Raw genomic sequence first — 17,606 nt, 5'->3', positions numbered from 1 at the left:
CCCCCTCTCTTCCTGTGCTGCTTCACTAAGTGATAGTCTCTTTTTGTCTTTTTCTCTTTTTTTATGAATAATTTCTTCAGTTTTCAAGGAATGATTTGACTGTAACAGGCTGAGTATTATTTATCCTAAACTTGATTAGACCAGGCAAGCAGCAAGGTTAAAGTAGGGGAAGGGAGTACTCTTTTTTGCCCCATCTGATAAAAAGTATTGTTCAGTTAGGCAAGAACATTTTTCAGAGTAAGGAAGGGAGAATGGGTCTACAGAGTGCAAGTGAGTGATACTAGCAAATTTTGGATTTTTTCCAATGAGTGACCTGAAGAAAGTGTATGTTACAATTTTAATTCAAGATTCTGTGCCATTCTTCATTTTCTGGACTGGATAAATTTAACGAACAAGCACCAGAGGTTACATGTCAAACCTGAGTTGCTTAAAATGGCGAGTTCTCAGAAGGTTAAATGTTTAAAACTGGTAAAAGCAGTAGAAAAAAGTGTAATTGAAGTGTCTTTTTGAGAAAAAAAAAAACAAAAAACCAAACAGTTTTGCAGAGAAAAGGAGCATTTTCAGGAGGAGGTTTTGAATCCATTCATGTGTTTGTTTTTCCCTGGGAAAAACCAAACCAAAGCAAGAAACAAGCTATGGTAACCTTCTCTTGTATTTCAGCTTTGTTTCTGTCATAACCCCCTCCCCTAGAAATGCCAGCTGTTCTCTGAAGCCTTCCCATCCCCTTAAACGTAAGACCAAATTTATCAGATGTGCTTCTAGATCATGCAACTATTCTTTTCCATTTTTGATCAATTCTTCTAAAATGGACAGAGAGGAAACGCATTGGCAAGTGTTGGAAAATGGCTTAAAGAGCTGAACTGGACCTGGAGAAAATTCTCAAAATGCTAAAGTGTTTCTGAACAGCAGGTTGTGAAAACTGACATAGAACTTCCTAATGGAAAGGGATTATGTTTTTGTATTATTATGTGGCTACACAGGTATTAAATAATATAATATATTGCATATATAAAAAACATTAGCATATTAGTTTACTTCTTTGTTGTGGCTAAAAGGGTTTATACAGCAGAAACAATATCAAGTAATATTCTGGAGCCTTTTCATGTCATAAGTGGCTACAGAGTCAACTTTTGCATCCTTGGAAATGTACCAAAATGTTCATCAGGAAAATGTAAAAGAAAAAAAATTGCCATTTGTCTGTTCCTTTCCTCCTGGGAATATTGCTCATCTCTTCTTCATTCCAGCTGCCCAACAAATTGCTAATTTCCTCTAAATGGACATAGATTCCATGTCATGTAGGATATTTGAAGCAAAATTTAAAAAAAAAAAGTAAAATCAAGTGTGTATTGACCTAATTCCTCTTGATGGAGCTAGTCTGCAGCAGTTGTTAGGAATTACAGGAAAAAAACCCTTATTTTCTTTGCCCGAGTATGTAGCCTGGAATTCTCTAGCAAGCTACTATTAATTTTCCTTGCTATCTTTATTTACAGCTGGCTGTATCGCTCACGACTTAATTGTGGAGATCCTCCGTCACACAAATCAATACCCAGCCCAGGAGGAATTCCTTCTGAGTGTTTATGGGTCTGATGAATTCTTACAAAAGTAAGTACCTCGCTAAGCCACGAGCCGTGTCAACAGAGCCACAGGGAGAGGCAGGGTATCAGGTTCCAAACACTTCATGTGTAGCTTCTGAAACTCCTAAAACACGTGGTGCTCGTGTTCTGGGGAGAGGACGGTGTGCTCCAGTGCAAGGATTCAAGTGCTGGCTCTTTTATGGAAGCTTTGTGCAGCCTTTAATTGTTTGTTTGACTCTGTTGTCCTTCTGGTCTTTCTCACCTGTAATGCAAGGCTGCTGCTACCTCCACTATCTCATAGGGGTGTTACAAGCAAATCCTCAAAGAGGGAAATCACCAAAGAGAGGAGAAACAGTACTACGCAGCTGCACAACCGGTGATTTTTCTTCATATCCAGTTGCAGTAGTAGCAAAGCAAATGAAGTCAGCACTGGGGTGCCGAATGCAAGTTAAAGAAAAACACATTATGCATACAAGCAGGTCTTTCTAAATGCATGTAGTTTACAAGTAGGGAAGTAAATGCTCTGATTCACATTAATCCAGGTAAAGTCTTGTGGTGGTTGAAAGCACTACTGGACTCAGCTAGTTGCTTTTTGCCCTCTGGCAGCTGAAATTCAGGTGTCAGCAGAAGTGAGCAGATTCCGTGCTGAAGCAGCTGAAGTGCAGGCACTTGTCAGCCGGGCTGTGTGGACACTGGCTTTCAGCAGAAGGGGGGGAGTTGGCAGTGTTCTGTGGCACCACATTAGGCTGTCACTCTGGGAATCACAGCTCATCTCTTAGAAGTGCAAAAAGTGTTAGATAAAATAGTATATGACTATAATTGAAAGGGAAGATTTTAGAAGCAGTCGTATTTACAGTAGAGTGTAAAAATTACCTGAAGTAGCCTAGAGAAAGTCAGTTGGGTTAATGAAAGTAACGTAGCTGTGAGAGGAAGTGTCACACTGTGTAAAGTAGCTTTGTTCTGCATCCAGCTTGAGCACTTCTACCCTTACACAGGCACACAGGTCAAGTGTTCAGATGTTTATGGTGAATTACATTTGGCAATGAAAGATGCCAAGATTGCCTCTTCAACATTTCTAAGCCCACTCTTCTCTGGTTCCAATCTTGGTAAAGCAGGAGCTGGAACAGCAGAGTGCTGTGTTAATCATTAGAACACCAGAAGCACCAAGCAGAGAGCCAGGTCTGTTAGTTATGCAAGAAGGACAGGGATTTTTTTAATGATTTTTTTTTTCAAGATGCTCTTCTGATTTCAAAGGAATTGCTAAAAAAAGGAGATAATGAACCATTGTATTGGGGGTGAGTTCAGTGCAGTATGCACTAAAGAGTTGTGTTTTCATTGGTGGGGAGAATTCATCAATAGCAGACTCTTTAAATTCCTGCACTGGCAGAATCTCTGCAGGTCTCATTAGCAGTGAAACAAGGTCAATAATGTTCTCAGCTTTCTTTCTTTGCTCCTTCACTGTCATACATAAAGCATTGAGCTGCACTTCTAACTTCAGCAGCTTGTAATTCTATATTGTGCTGTTAAAGTCAGCTCCCCTTCTTCTGCCTCTTCAACAGAGCCCTTAAATTTGAAAACCCAGACCCTTAGGGTTCCTTGGGTAGTTTAACATGGCCTGAGGAGTTGCCTCAGGGTGAAATTTTTCCTATGTGTGGGCTATCTTTAAGTGCAAATTGGTTTCCTCCCAGTGTTGCTAACGGAGTGATTTGATGCACTTGTGCACAGTTCTTCCCCAGAAAAGTTTTTGGAGTCTGTTCACGGATGAATTCCAGTAGAAGTTCCCCAAGTTCTGAGACAGCAAAGGGAATAAATACTCTACTGCTCCTGCTGTACTGAAATCCAGAAAAAAGCTAAAGTGAAGCCCAAATGGTGATTTGATGAGTTGTCCTCAGACCAGAGTGGTTTAGTGAAGCAGACAGCTTTGTCAAGATTTGTCAAAAGCTTTCATTTACTGTTATATTGGATTGTATTAATGAGCATTTCACCCCACCTCCTACAGAAGCACCTGAAAGACTTGATGATTTCTAGAATCCATTTGGCTTTGAATGAGACAGGAAAAAAAATACCTCTGTGGTAATGACCATTACGCTCAGCAGCAGCAGATTTCCTCATCCATTATTCCCTGCCTCCACAGAGATCCTTGGGCTCACATCCTGCCTGACCCATAAGTAGAATATCAGATTTCAAATACCCAAATTTTAAAAATATCAGAAGATAGCATATAGACTGCAGGTCAGCCTGGAATTAATAGAGCCATCTGTGGAATTCTGATTTGGAGTCTCATTCGGTTTCTGGTCTTTAAGTTCACTGTGTGTACCATGGGAAACCTGGCCTTGCTCCAACCTGCAGGCTTTCTTTTCCATCCCATCAAACAAACCTTCTAGATCCACCTTTAAGTCTTGCTCTTTCCTGTCTTTCCTTAGATTTAAAATGGATACCCCTAAATATGATTTTATGATGCCTTTCTTGAAAAATGTTACATAAAAGTAAATTAAATTGTGCTTAAACAGCTTGGGTCAAAGAACTCCTGGCTCTTAATGCCAGCAGCGAGCCAAAACCAACCCTTCGCATGTGTCAGCAATGAATCAATCCTCCATTGCCACAATCTCAGGCCACAATCTCAGGGCATCTTGAAATGCCTAATAAAACAAAACACATAAGTGTATATAAGAAATGGACTTTTAAAAAAAATTTCTTTATTATTTTATTGGTGTGTGTGCTAGCAATAGGTTGCAGTAATGTAGCTCAGCAAAACCATGTAGTACAAGAATACTTACAATCTTTATTTCTAAACTATTTTCTATTTTATTCTAAGGCATCTGAGTATTTAAAGTTCCATCCATGCTCTTACATGGTATAATTTAGACAGCTTCCCTATTGCTTTGCAGTTCAGCCACCACAGTGAGCAGGGGAATGGAATTGAAAAATCTAAATGCTTATCTTTTCTTCTAACATGCTTGCCTGTGACCTTATTGATGACATTTTTTTTGCCTTACTAATTCTGTTCTCTGGGAATTGAAACCTAAATAAAAATTGGTTTTCACGCAAAGTGAAGTTTAAGCTATTAATTATAGACTGACAGAGACATAATCGTGCAGATTGAAATCGTAAGAAGCAAGCACCTTTGGATGAATATGTTCTTTGTGAAAAATAAACTTAATTTTCTCTTGTCACTGCAGATTAAGTTTCTCATTCAGAGATGCTGCTTAGCTGAGTTACTTAAAAAAATAGTCTGATTGAACTGCATTAGGATTTGGAGCTTATACCATATCAGAAAACCTTGCTGTGGGGAAGCAAGCAGTGAGGGAGTCTCAAGAGACAGGGATTTTCCCTTTCTTATATTTAGATATTTTGTGAGACCACAGGCAAGTCACTTGGACCAGTCATTACCATGTCTCCTAAAGACAAAGACTGCATTTCTCTTCATGGCATTCTCATCAGAGCTGCACTCTCCATATCATTTCAGCAAAAAAAAAAGGAGAAAACTGTTGAATTAACAAGGCTGGGACACTTTCATTTTTGTTCCCTTTACAGGGCTCAGAGTGCTATAAACGAGTTACTAATAATCATGTTATTCTCCAAAGGGCATATATTACTTTTGTCTTAGTAGTCCTGGTATGGTAGCAAATCTGCCTGGGGTACAGTTTGTCAATCTGTGGCAAAGCTACACTTCTATTTCTTGTAGCTCACTTTTCATCTAGACCAGGTTTCCACATTATTTTGTTGAGGCATTAATCCATTTTGTCTAGTCTCTTGTGTAACAATAGCTGTCAAAACTCTTCTCTTCGTATTTGTGCAAATTAAATCCATTCATGAAGGCATGGCCACTTGTGCTTGCAATATTTCAGGCAGCATTGCTATGTCAATAAAGGCTTTGCTGATGGATAGTATCTGCTTGGCACAGCAGAAGTTAACACAAACCACTAATGTAAAAGCAGTTATAGTAACAAAATTAAGTTTCTCTTGGTGTAGCTTGTTTTGCCTGGAAGCATGGTGGCGTGGAAAAACTACACTTGGAAAAAGTTTTTGTCTATCTGTGGCCCAAGATTGTTACTTCATAGGAGGGTATAGCTCCTCTGTACTGGTCTAGCTGTACCAATTCCTGTCACTGGCATTGAAGTAGGAATCTGTATCCTGGAGGAATCAGGAAAAGGTGACTCAGGACTCGCGGATGCGTCTCTGTAATATTCTTGTTACCATGCCTGTCCATAGGCTGAAGGTGAGGCAGAATGAAAAGAGCAGGAAACATGGTGAGGCATAAAATAAAAAACAGATGTTGAGGCAGTTCTAAAATGTTAAGGAAACTTCCCAGTCTGACCAGTTAGGGGGCTCTCTGACAGCCACACTCCCTTTGTTGTGAAAAGAGTCTGTGCCAGTTCATGGCCTCTTGCCTGGACTGCTGCCCTTTCCCTCCACCCGGAGAACCATCTGCAGCTTGCACTGCACTAAATGTATTCCTCAGCCAAAGGATATAAAGATCATGGTGCAGTTCATCATTACAGTCATGAGGCAGACATGGTTAAGTGACATGAGGAGAGGAAGAACTTTCAGGAAAGCCATGGGCAGGCAGAACACAGAGATGAGCTGAGGAGCAACAGAAGAGTTGCGTTGGTACAGTCCCAGGAACTGGGAATTGGCCATTTGGGCTTTTGCTTTGAAAAGGGATTTGAGAAGGGTTTAGCTATAACAGTGATATGCTTTTCACCAGTACAGGTATTTCACTGTGTTGGTGTTCACTTCTGCCATTCCTACATCTGTACTTTATGCTCTTGAAATCAAGAAATTTTGCAAATTTATGGAGGTGCCATCAGAGGTGATCCTTGCTTTAGGTATTTTTGTCAGATGGAAATGAGTTTGTCCCTTGTGATGTTTAATATGTTTATTTAAAAAAAAAGAATCCTAGATACACATTTACAGCTTTTGTAACCTCAATGGAAAGTCTGTGTTTTACTTAGTTGCAACATAGTGTGGGTGCAGGACATTTACAAGATGTATAAATTCCCTGTAATTGTGCTGAATGGCAGTTACATTTAAGATTATCCATACATTTATGCTGAAGACTTCTGCTGCCATGTGAGATGAGTCTCATCTAAGTCACGCTTTCCATGATTTATTCAGAGGTGAGCATTTTGGTTTTGTTTTGGTTTGTTTGTTGGGTTTTTTCAACTAAATCCATCCATTTTTGTTCAGACATTCCATCAAAAACCATTTTAGGTAGAAATACAGTTTACATTTAAATTCTGAGTTTTTCCATGACCCTTGACGAACCAAAAAAAAACACCCATCTTTCCTTCATGGCCCAGGGAGTTCTGAAAGAACTTGGCCATGCTGTAAAACTGTATAAATATGGAATATCCCTTTTTGTGCTTCTGTGGCTGAAGGCTCCACAAAGCCTCCTGAATCTAATTGAACACAGACCAAAGTTGTAACTGATGATGCATACTAACTTGTTTTGGTGATGAATTTACCTTTGTAAAAATCGTTGTTTTTCCTATCCATTAATCCCAAAGGAATTTTTCAAATGTAAAAAGATGTTTGCCTCAACTCTGGAATAATTTTTGAATTATTTCACCTGTTTAAAACAAGATGTGAAGGGGGGAAAAATGAAATTATTTTTGCTCCAAGTAATGTCAAGAGTGACAAACCAAGGCTGTGTTATAATTTAGACAAAGTTGCCTAGAGTGGTAAATGGAAAAAGGCAAATAAAATTAAGGAATTCCCCTGCCGTGGGCTGTTGGATCATCCTTGACCAGCAGCCTAGTTTGTAGGAACCACTCCAGCTGAGTGAGTCTGATCTTAGCTGGCATAATATTTGAGAAAGAAAAAGATGAACTCTGCTTTTACCACCTCTGTGTGAGCTGCACAGGGTGAGAACCTTGACTTCTTTGAGAATCAAGGGTCACCTGTCTTGATGTATGTGATTTTCAAACCTACAGCTAATATTTGATTTTTGAGTTGGGTATCAGACACTACAAGTCATTCTGCAGTGGTGCATTCATAGCCAGGATACAGCAATAGCTTGGGTTTGAAGAATATGCATAAATAATCTCAAGGTTTGGGAGCCACGTGCAGTTGGTTAAGGATATTCTTTCTCTGTGTCCTCGTTGTTCTGTCACAACTTAATGGTCAATGATACAACTGAGCAATTGAGATTTGTTTTACTGGGAAACATGCCAGAAACAACCCCATCAATTTCCACAGAAGTGGGTGCCAAGAGCTGGTTTTGTATTATTCAGTCTTTTTCTTTGCACTTAGAATTGAGTCTACTGGTGCTTTTAGGAGAGGCAGCAAGGAGAAAAGAAGGAATTGGCAAGCAGAGATAACCATTTATTTGGTTTTTCCCCCCAAACTGCAGCAATTGTACTTTGGGAAGCCATGAGAGTCTTCGCAAGGCAACCACCTGCATTCAGCTTCGACTACACCACGCTGGGAATTTGAAGCCAGGTTTGGCTCGAACAGTAAGTAGCCTTTTGTTCTTCCTCTTTCCTGCAGCATCCCTGAAGGAAAGAAATTCCATCAATCCGTTTACATAGCAACCTGCAGTAATAATCAAAGAGAGATTATTTGCTTTCCTGAGGATGCATACATTATTGCTGTGCTGCAGCTGGAATGTCCTGGGGAGCATTTGTGCTTTGCTCCTGCACTTGCATCTAGTAAGTAACTGTAGAGAACAAACTACTGAAAAAGACCAAGGGTTACTCCTCCAGAAAAAAATCGGTTTTGTCAGAATTTAATCCTGTTTTATTTCAAGTCATCAGAGAATCCGTACTTTTGATTTGCTTCCAGCCCAAAGTTTGCAGCAGAAGCTCTGTTCTGGGCAGTGTTCACTGGCAGTGTATTGTCTGTTCACAGACAGTACCAAATACCTGCTTTCTGATAATAGCCTGAGTCCGCCAGTGTATGGGTCAGATGACAGATGTCTAGCAAAAAAGGGTAGGGGCTTTCTTTCCGTATCTGTTTTGTCTGAAAGAAAACACAAATGAAACATCAAGTTCTCTACAGCATCTTACCTGGACCATTAAAAAAGGACGACAATGAGGTCGTATAAACAAACAAACAAATAAATAAATATCAAATATTTAGATACAGATAGATGTAGCTATTTAACATTTTAACCAGTTTATCGATTTAAAAAGTCATTTACCTTCTCTAGGTCAGCATCTACTACTACAGATCTTCAAAACTGTGATACATTTAGGAGTCTCTTAGGAACCTTCAAAGGTTGTTTCTGTGCCAAGGAAGCCCAACTCTACAGCAAAGGCATCTGGAGGCTGCCTTCATGACTTTTGCTTACCATACATAACACTGCTGAATTCAGGTTTCATAGTTAAAAATATCTGGTTGTACGTGCAAGTTTATGTTTAATAACCAATATAAGTGGATATTTATAAGTAATGAGCAACTCTTATTTTTTTTTCTACCAGACAGCGTTTGAACTTTGGCTAATAACTAAATGTTCACAATTCCTTTGTAAAAGAAAAAAAAATTAAGGTGAATACTTGCCTTCTTTCCTTTTGTGGGAAGCTGGAATTCTGTTATGAAGTATTCAGAGCAGGAAATTTTCTTCAGCTGAGCAGTTACAAGCAAGAAATTTGGCCAGGGGCTTTACATGGAATCACAGTTCTTTCAGCTAGTGGGTGACCTTTAATTAGATTTTGGTTTTTTGAGACATGAGATTTATCAGCCTTAGCAGTCCTTGAAATTTCAGGGAATGCTCTGCCTATCCAAGAAATCCATTTTTTTCAGTTTCAGGTGTCCCCACATTCTGATCATCTCAGGAAAGCATTAATCTTTGTAGTGGAGAGGCAGCAAATAATTACAGGTTTGTAAGAAGAGCCTCACTGGCTTCCAGAAAAGAACTTTTGAGCTAAAGAAGTGATATTTCCTGAGAGTTCAGAAACTTTTTTTATTTTCATATATATTAGTGTTAATGTTTTGCCAGACATAATGAGTTATAACATTGTGAGCATAATCACAGACGAGAGAAGTCAGTGGCCCATCATGATGAGAAGGTGGAGACTTTGCCATTATTTAAATATTTGTGACTTTCTAGAGGGATTGTGTAGTTCTCCAAATAGAAGGGAGCCTTTTCCTGTATTTAAGTCCTTGAAATTTTGCTACTGTAAAATGCTGTATTTCTATTAATATGTTCAAAGTCTCCTTCAACTCTGTTGCAGTTTGACATGTTTAAGCAAGGTTTAACATCCTCCAGTGCACTGTGGAGGTCAGGAGCAGACACAGATCATCCCTCATGCTTCAGGTTTTGGAAATGGTTATAATTACCAACTAGCACAATTACAATAAACAATAATGACTTCCAGGCAGGTAACTAACAAGTTTGGAAGACAAATTAGCAGTGTTTAGGCCATTAGAAAACATTCAGCATCTCAAAGAATTTGTGGATCCTACAATAGGGTTTAAGCAGGAAAGGTGACATTTTAAAGTCTCCTCAAGTGAATTATTGATCACCCCTTTACAGTGACAGACACGGCTCTGAAAGCTTCAGGCCATGAAGTTACTTCATGTTACTAATAATAGCAAAGAGCACGAGCAGCCCTTGAGGTGGAATAAGTCACAGACACAGAGTTTTCCCCCAGCTCCAGGGCAGGGCACTGGTACAGGATGGAGAGGTCCTGCTCACAGGCAGGAGTCTATCAGGAGCAGAAAAAACCTAACGGAGAAGACAGATGCAGTGCCTTGAAAGCTGCAGTGCTTCTTCCACTCTGGACCTGGTTCTATACATTTCTTTAGGTGTACTGAAACCTGCTCGAGTCACTCGATTCAAGGATCTGATGTAGTCTACACTGAGCTCACAGTTAATTTTGTTGGTGCTGTTACCTAAAACATGTGGCATTGGAAAAATGCATTGGAAAGTCACAGACTTAGAGTTATGGAAAAAAAATTCCCTTCCCTCAGAATTTGTATAAAAAGCTGCAAAAGTTACGCTTTTAAAAACCAAAATAGGCAGAAACTTTGGGATTTTTAAGATTCTTCAGCTATCTCAGACACTTATGCACATATACAGCTACTGTTTATTTTTGTGAAATAATGTGCTCTTGGAGAGAATTTCACCTCTGATCTAAATGATCCTTTGAAATTTTGAAATGTGGGTTATATTTCATTATAGAAGTCTCTACTGAGTTTTTAGTTTAAATAATGTAATAGAAACATGAATATCTTGACAGGTCTTGTATATAATAATCAACCATATGTAATCAAGATACTAAATGATTCACGTACACCCACCTGTTGCTGTAGTCCATCAAATCCCCTTTGGATCCTATCAATCACACATATGTGATTCTTTACAGGCTGGGTGGTCAAACACCAGAAATGTGTTCCCAGAAAGGTGGCTGATGCCTCATGTCTATCAGTCCCTTAGGAAGAGGCATTTGAACACTGTCCTTCATAATGGGCTTTTCATTCCTGGTCAGCCCTCAAGACATGCGGTAGTTGGACTACATGAAAATTGTAGGTCCCCACCAGCTAAACTAAACTCTCTCCCCTCTGTTGCATCCCATTCCATTGCATCCCATTTCATTGCATCCCGTTCCATTTTCTTGTGCCCTTCCTGAAAATTGGGATGACATTGACTAGCTTCCAGTCAGCTGGGACCTCCTCAGACTGCCAAGGCCTTTGGTAGAGGACTGAGGGGATCCAGCCGTAAGATCTGCTAGCTCCTTTAGTGCTCTGGAATGAATCCCACTGAGGCCTTGTGGACTTTAGGAACATTCTTTGGTCATGAAACACACATCCTGGAAAGAACCATGCAGTTTATTGGGTGCAGTAGAAGAGGGGATGCTGAGAAGCCGAAGTCATTCGGTGCCGTTTTGTGGTTCCAGAGGAGCAGCAGGGCCAGCCGGGCGCTCACCTTCTCTCAGTGGGGTCATCTCATGTGAGGCCGTGGGACCCTGCTGGGAAAGGGCGGTGGAGGGCCCTGGAGCCGCTTCCTGCGTCTGGGCATTCTCGGTGTCCATGGGCCTGCTCCTGCCAGCCAAGTGCCGGTGGTCACGCACTGCCTGCATCATCCGTAGCATCACTGCGCTGACTGGCTGCAAGCCCCTCTCCGTGGCCACCCTCCTCTGCCGGCGGGCGGACGGGCCCATGGCGCACTCCTTGTAGTCGCTGTCCCCTCGCACGGAGTGCAGCAGCTGCTCCATGGGCTGCCTGCACACGGGGCAGCTGTGCCTGGCCCTGGCCCACTGCAGGATGCACCTGAGGCAGAACTTGTGCATGCAGTAGGTCACGTAGGCCGGCCTCTTCATGGGTGCCAGGCAGATGGGGCACTGGGAGTCGTCTGCTGCCTCCGGCAGTCCTGCCTGGGGGGGCTGGCTCCGGCTGCCATCACTTGCCGCAGAGCTGCTCTGCCCCGTGTCTTCTTTGGCAGTGGATGCCATGTCCTGCCAAGAGAGATGGGCAAAGTGCTGGAGCTTGTCTGGCAGGAGGGGCTTGCTCAGGATGTTGAGCCCCTCCCTCTCACCAGCGCTGCAGCACCAGCTGTCACACAGGCAAAGCAACAGAGGCTGCCCTGGGGGTGAGTGGCGGAAATGCCCAGGTCCTCCAAGAAAGAAAGCCTCCCAGCTGCCCAGGGGGAAGTTCCCCCTTCCAGTCCCCCTCTGTTGCTGAGAGTGCACCTCCTGGGTGCTCACACTGTCTAGATATGCTAGGGCTGGGAAAAATCCTGGGCTGATCCAGCTGGCACAGAATGCTGGGTCATCTGTGACATTATAACCCATTGCTAGGTGAATCCATCGTCAGATTGGATCCATAATTGGTGATGTCATAATCCAGCAGTTGCACTAGATGATTGCTCTAGATCCCTGGCAAATGAACTGTGTTCTTTTCTCTTCTCTTCTTCCCTTCTTCCCTTCTACTTTCCCGTCCTTTAGTGCTCTGGGATGAATCCCACCAAGGCTCTGTGGACTTAAGAACTTTCAGCTGCTGCAGCTGATCCCTTACAATTCCAGTGTCCACAAAGGGAAGGTTGCTGTTGCTGTAGCTGTGCTCCTCCAGCTCAGAGAAATGGAGAGCCCAAAATTTATTAAAGACTGAGGAGAAGCAAGCACTGAATGCCTCTTGTTTTTCTTCATGCCTGTTTTCCAGGGGCCCCTCTTCATCAAGTACAGATCCGATGTTTTCCTTGGACACCCAGTTGCTACTGCCATAATAAATTACCTCGTTTTCTGGCACAACAAAAGCTGGTGAAAGAAATACCCAGGTCCCTCAAGAGGCAAAGCCTTTCAGCTGTCCAGGGTGATGTTTTCCCTCACAGCTCACCTTTAAATCAGCATCATCTCTCCCTCTGGCCCACCTCAGTGTGAAACCAAAGCAGAATTGATGTATGCTCTAGGCCATGTTGTCTGCCTTCTTCATGTCTCCCATGATGACAGGGCACTGGAATATGCTGCTGCCTCCACTCTCCTTGTCTGGATCCAAGCACATCTTCTTCCCCCACTGAATCTAATTTAAAGTTCTGCTTCTAAGTCCAGCTAGCTTGTTTTCCTGAACACGCTTGCCCCCACTGGTACCTATATAATACCACCCAGTGTAACTCAAAATATTCACCAAATAAAATTTCAGATCAAAACATCCTGGACGTGATTGAGAACATGCTGACTTTGGAAAATACCATGTAAATCTCTCCAATACACATTCTTACCAGAATAATGTATGTCACTATACACCTCTCCCCCACAGTGTGAGGATGACCAAAGAAGGTTCTGTGTGAACGAGCTGTTAGAAGACAGTTGTGCCTGGAGACTGACTCGGTAAGCTGGTATTTAGCAGTATTTATGTTTGTAATTGTTTATATTTGTAGGGAGCCTCCTTGCTACAAATGAAAGTTCTGGGAACAGGAATGATACCAAACAGAAAGACAATTGGTTCGATATTTCAGGCTTTTTATTTTCAGACCGTAGTTATTGCTTTGCAAAAATCAATGGGTTTTGGATCTGTGTAATTTTTCCCAATTCTTTCTTTTTCATATCACTGAAGTTTTTATTAGAGGTTTCATATTTCCCAAAGAGTCCCGTGATTGAAGGTGTCGTAATTTTCATGTGTACGTTGCTGTTAGAGAATTTCTGAGATTAGGTACTGTAAAAATAATAGGTTTACTCTTCATAACGACAGTATTTTCACAGTTCAGTGATTTTTAAACCTTTTTTATTTCTTCTTTTTTTTGTTGTTGTTGTTTTTTAATGGAGGCTAACCATGATGAGCTTTTAACTTGGCAGTCAAAGTGAAGCTGATTGTAAAGCCAGCCTGCGATGGACAAACACTAAATGGGATAGATTCTTCATTCACCTTTCATTATATTCCATTTAGATAAATTCCAGCTTTAGATAAAGAAGCTGTTGACACTTTTTGTGATGTTTTTCATGACTGTTTTATAAAGTACTTTGCCAGCAATAGTAAATTTAAATGACACACCTGTCATTTAGCAGATGGAGGAAAACACAGAGGTAGTGGCTCATTTGAGGTGGGTATCTGGTGCTTACTGAGGCCCCATCTGGTTTCCTAGGAGCATGGCCCAAATTTCCATTCTGATCCTCGTTATAAAGAGATCACTAGAAGATGGGTATTTTATAGATGACAAGTGTATGAAATTTAGGAGCACAGAGAATGTTTGCAGAACAGGATCACTTACTGTAGGTCCCTTTTCTCCAGGCTAAACAATTCCATTTCCATCAGTCTCACTTCACTGGAATTGTGCTCCACACCCTTCCCCAGCTCTGCTCCCTTCTCTGGACACACTCCAGCACCTCAATGCCTTTCTTGTAGAGAGGGGCCCAATTCTGAGGCCTGAGGACAGTCACGTGGGACCAGCTCCCAACAATTCCATTCACCACAACTCTCTGGGCCCAGGTATGCATTTGGGCACTGCTTAGTGAGGCAGAATGGTGATAAACAACATTTTAGAAGGGGAATCTAGCATTTCTCCATAGTGGGTGCTGCTGCCAGGAGACTGAAAAGTGAAAGCTGTAAGTACATGCTATGTGCTTGTCATCCTCCTCCCGTATAGACCAGCAAAGCCTGACTCTCTTAAGTTCTTTGTGCTTTTCTTATTTCCTTTTCAAAACTCTTGTACCATATTGACTTGCTAAAAGCTAAAAAAATGTCCTTAACATCAAAGAAGTACTAAGTCTTCGTGGGTTGGTTAGGCTTGCCATATTTATACACAGCTATAAAGATGCACAAGGGTGAGGTATGTCTGTGTGATAAGATATGGGTATTATTAGTTATCTAGCAGACAAAGACTCAGGATAGCATTAGTAGAGGTATTTCAATCATTGTTACAACTTGCTGGATTTGTTTCCTATTAATTATGGAAAATTATGGCTACTTTATACCGAAATTCTCCACGGTACAATAAACTGATGGGAAATATGCTAATTTTTTGAACTAGCATTGTAATTTAGGAAATTATTCTGGAACCTGCATTTAGACCAACCATGCTAAATAAGCTTGCTCACCTGTATGGAAAAAGACAACAAGGCAAGCTCATATGTTCAGAAATATTTTCGAGCTGGGTAAGGCTATGAAAAAGTTCCGCCTGAAGACGTGGTCAAAGCAGAGCGACAACTTGTATTAGCTGTGATTTAACAGCATTACAGGAGGAATTTCCAGGCAGCTGCTCCACATACAAACTGCCTGGCTAGATAAAGCTAGCACAGATTGGAAATAAAAAGCTGTAAAGGCAAAACTACCTTTAGGAGAAGTGAATAATTGGCATCTCCAGGGAAATGCACTGTGGTATTACCACAGGGAAGGTCACCTAACATTTCTCTATTCTGTGTGTTATTTCAGTGCAATGACTCTCCTTTTCTTGCTGTGTAATATAGATAATGAAAGTCTAATCATGTACTATGAAACCTGTACTTTGGGCCGTAGTTGCAATTCTAATTCTGATTGCTTAGTTAGCCCAACTGAGATACATGAGGATGCACACCCAGTTTCTCTGTAAATAGTTCATTTGCTTTGAAGCTCTGAAAAAATCAGAATACTTTTGGGACTTTCAGCTACCAGACTGCAATGAGGATGGAAGAGTGGGAAGGAATTCCTTCTAAGCCTCCTCAAGAGGGAGAATCTTAAAGATTGGTGGGGCATTTAAGAGGAGAAAAAAAAAGTCAAGGATAAAGTGATAGAGTAAAATGAACAATGAATAAAGAATGTAAATTGCAATGTCCACTTTTTCATATAAGCATGTGCAAACCCCAACTACCTCTGATGGCAATTGAGGTAATAATGTGTCCCTTTTACTAATCAGTGGGCTAGGCAAGGTGTAAAACTAGGAATTAGGGTTTCTATATCCTTTCCTGATGATTTGACCCTGAACAGGCTGACACAGGAATATACCTTAGCAGTGGTCTCACAGGAGCCTTTTTTGTTTTGTTCCAGCTGACAAATAAACAACAGCAAGGATTTTGCAGTGCTTGAAACACAGAAAATTACACAAATGCTTCTTAAAAGCAAAAATCTGATTCTGGTTATCTGTTGGGGATAGTACTTGGAGCCTGTGGTTCCAAAAGTGTGAGATGTACAGCTGAAGCATCAGTTGAGGAGTTCAGTGTAGAGAGGTGTATGCTCCTCTTCGTAGTCCTAATTAATTTAGTGAAGCTTTGGTAAGACTCAGCAATCTGCCTGTACAAATTTTGTGGCAACTTCTGTAGCATGATACAGGCATGGAACCACAGAGTGGTGTATTTTCCAGGAGATTTTCCAGATCTTGTACAGATGTTTTATCCACTTCTAGGCAACTTAAGCCTGTGAAGTGATTGAGAAAGAAGGTATTGAATCATAAAATCATATGATTGGAATCTTGAAAAAGACCTTTAAGATCCTCAAGTCTAGTGTAAGAATGTAGCATGTACTTGAGTCCATCCTTCTTGAAAGTAATATTTAAGCACTTGCTTAACTGTAAAGAGTAAAATAAATGGGAAGTGAATTTCAATACAGCAAATCACTTATTGGAGTTCTTGAACTTGGGAAACTTGTATCCCCATGTATAAATAGATTGTTGCATCTATTCTTTGTGGCAAATGACTACCAACAAAACAGGGACATCCAGGCTCAATTGCATGATGTCTACATACACACTTATCTTTATTTTATACTAACATAGCATCACTGTCAAATAATTTCAAATGTCTAGAATGTGAAAAAAAAAAACCAAACCCAACCAAGAAACCCAAACCTGTTCTCTTTATCTAATTCTTATTAACTTGACGTTGTTTCCTTTTTTTTCTGATTTCCAGGCAGAACCTTGTCTCTGTTATTATGAACTACAGAGGTCAAGTGGAATATCTGCTGCAAAATGAGGTATTTGTTCTCAGTTTGTTATACCAGAAAAGCATTAACTTCTACATGAAAGGTATCTAATTATAAATCTCTTAGATGCAATTAAGGAAGGCTTTTAATTACGACTGCTTAATCTGTCTTTGAAAGGATATAAATTCTCTTAATAAAACTTGGTTTGAGGTTAGGAAGAAAGTGCTACAAATTTAAAATATCAAAGGTGACTGTTTCTAAGTGTCAAGGAACTTGAAAATAAAACCAGGCTTGTTTGGGTTGGCAATATAATGCTTGGAATTGGTAGAGGTGCAATGAATATATGTATCTACAAAATTTGTCCCTGATTTTGCAAACCCCCCAGGCCTAGTGTTTACATATTTAGGATATATATGCAAGGATGTAGTAGTTTGAAGGATTAGGTTTAGGCAGCAAAACTCCCAAGAGCTCTATTTTAAAGTATTGTGGGCTGCCAATTGAATGCTACATACTTGAAGGAAAAATCTTTTAGGAAATCTTCTCTGCTATCCAATGTTTTAAGGACAAATGTCTAAAGGACAAATTAAGTCATACCTTGGAAGAAACCACATGTTTATTTGATCTGACTTCCAACTTGGCATGATAACTGATTTTCTAGTGTTTGAAACTGGAAAGAAAACAAAAGATTTAGTAAAATCAAAGAATACTGATGTATCATGCAGATATTCCAGTGCATCCCTTCCAGAGTTACAACTCATTATGCAA

The 17,606-nt window shown here is 40.6% G+C and overlaps 2 protein-coding genes across 3 annotated transcripts in view; one reads left to right on the top strand and one right to left on the bottom strand.

Moving 5' to 3' along the window:
• PIK3C2G (phosphatidylinositol-4-phosphate 3-kinase catalytic subunit type 2 gamma) overlaps positions 1 to 17,606 on the top strand; it is a 190,635-nt gene that overhangs the window by 16,356 nt on the left and 156,673 nt on the right. For both annotated transcript variants that reach the window (XM_019288624.3, XM_010404187.4), the window contains exons 6-9: positions 1,491 to 1,602; positions 7,930 to 8,032; positions 13,272 to 13,342; positions 16,829 to 16,892. In XM_019288624.3, coding sequence (XP_019144169.2) covers positions 1,491 to 1,602; positions 7,930 to 8,032; positions 13,272 to 13,342; positions 16,829 to 16,892 — 350 coding nt within the window. The remainder of the gene's footprint in view (positions 1 to 1,490; positions 1,603 to 7,929; positions 8,033 to 13,271; positions 13,343 to 16,828; positions 16,893 to 17,606) is intronic.
• Positions 11,389 to 12,261, bottom strand: LOC120411959 (E3 ubiquitin-protein ligase Topors-like). Its single transcript, XM_039571580.1, has 2 exons — positions 12,055 to 12,261; positions 11,389 to 11,974 (listed from the first exon to the last, which is right to left on the bottom strand). Exon 2 carries the CDS (start codon positions 11,969 to 11,971, stop codon positions 11,390 to 11,392), a length of 582 nt encoding a protein of 193 aa, XP_039427514.1. The 5' UTR covers positions 11,972 to 11,974; positions 12,055 to 12,261; the 3' UTR covers position 11,389.

The sequence above is a fragment of the Corvus cornix genome, chromosome 1A (assembly GCF_000738735.6).
Source record: "Corvus cornix cornix isolate S_Up_H32 chromosome 1A, ASM73873v5, whole genome shotgun sequence".
Taxonomy (NCBI): domain Eukaryota; kingdom Metazoa; phylum Chordata; class Aves; order Passeriformes; family Corvidae; genus Corvus; species Corvus cornix.
This window is presented reverse-complemented; position numbering and strand designations above follow the sequence as displayed.

Excerpts from the sequence above, each read along its gene's own strand:
- LOC120411959 (XM_039571580.1), bottom strand. The coding sequence starts at position 11,971 with ATGGCATCCACTGCCAAAGAAGACACGGGGCAGAGCAGCTCTGCGGCA.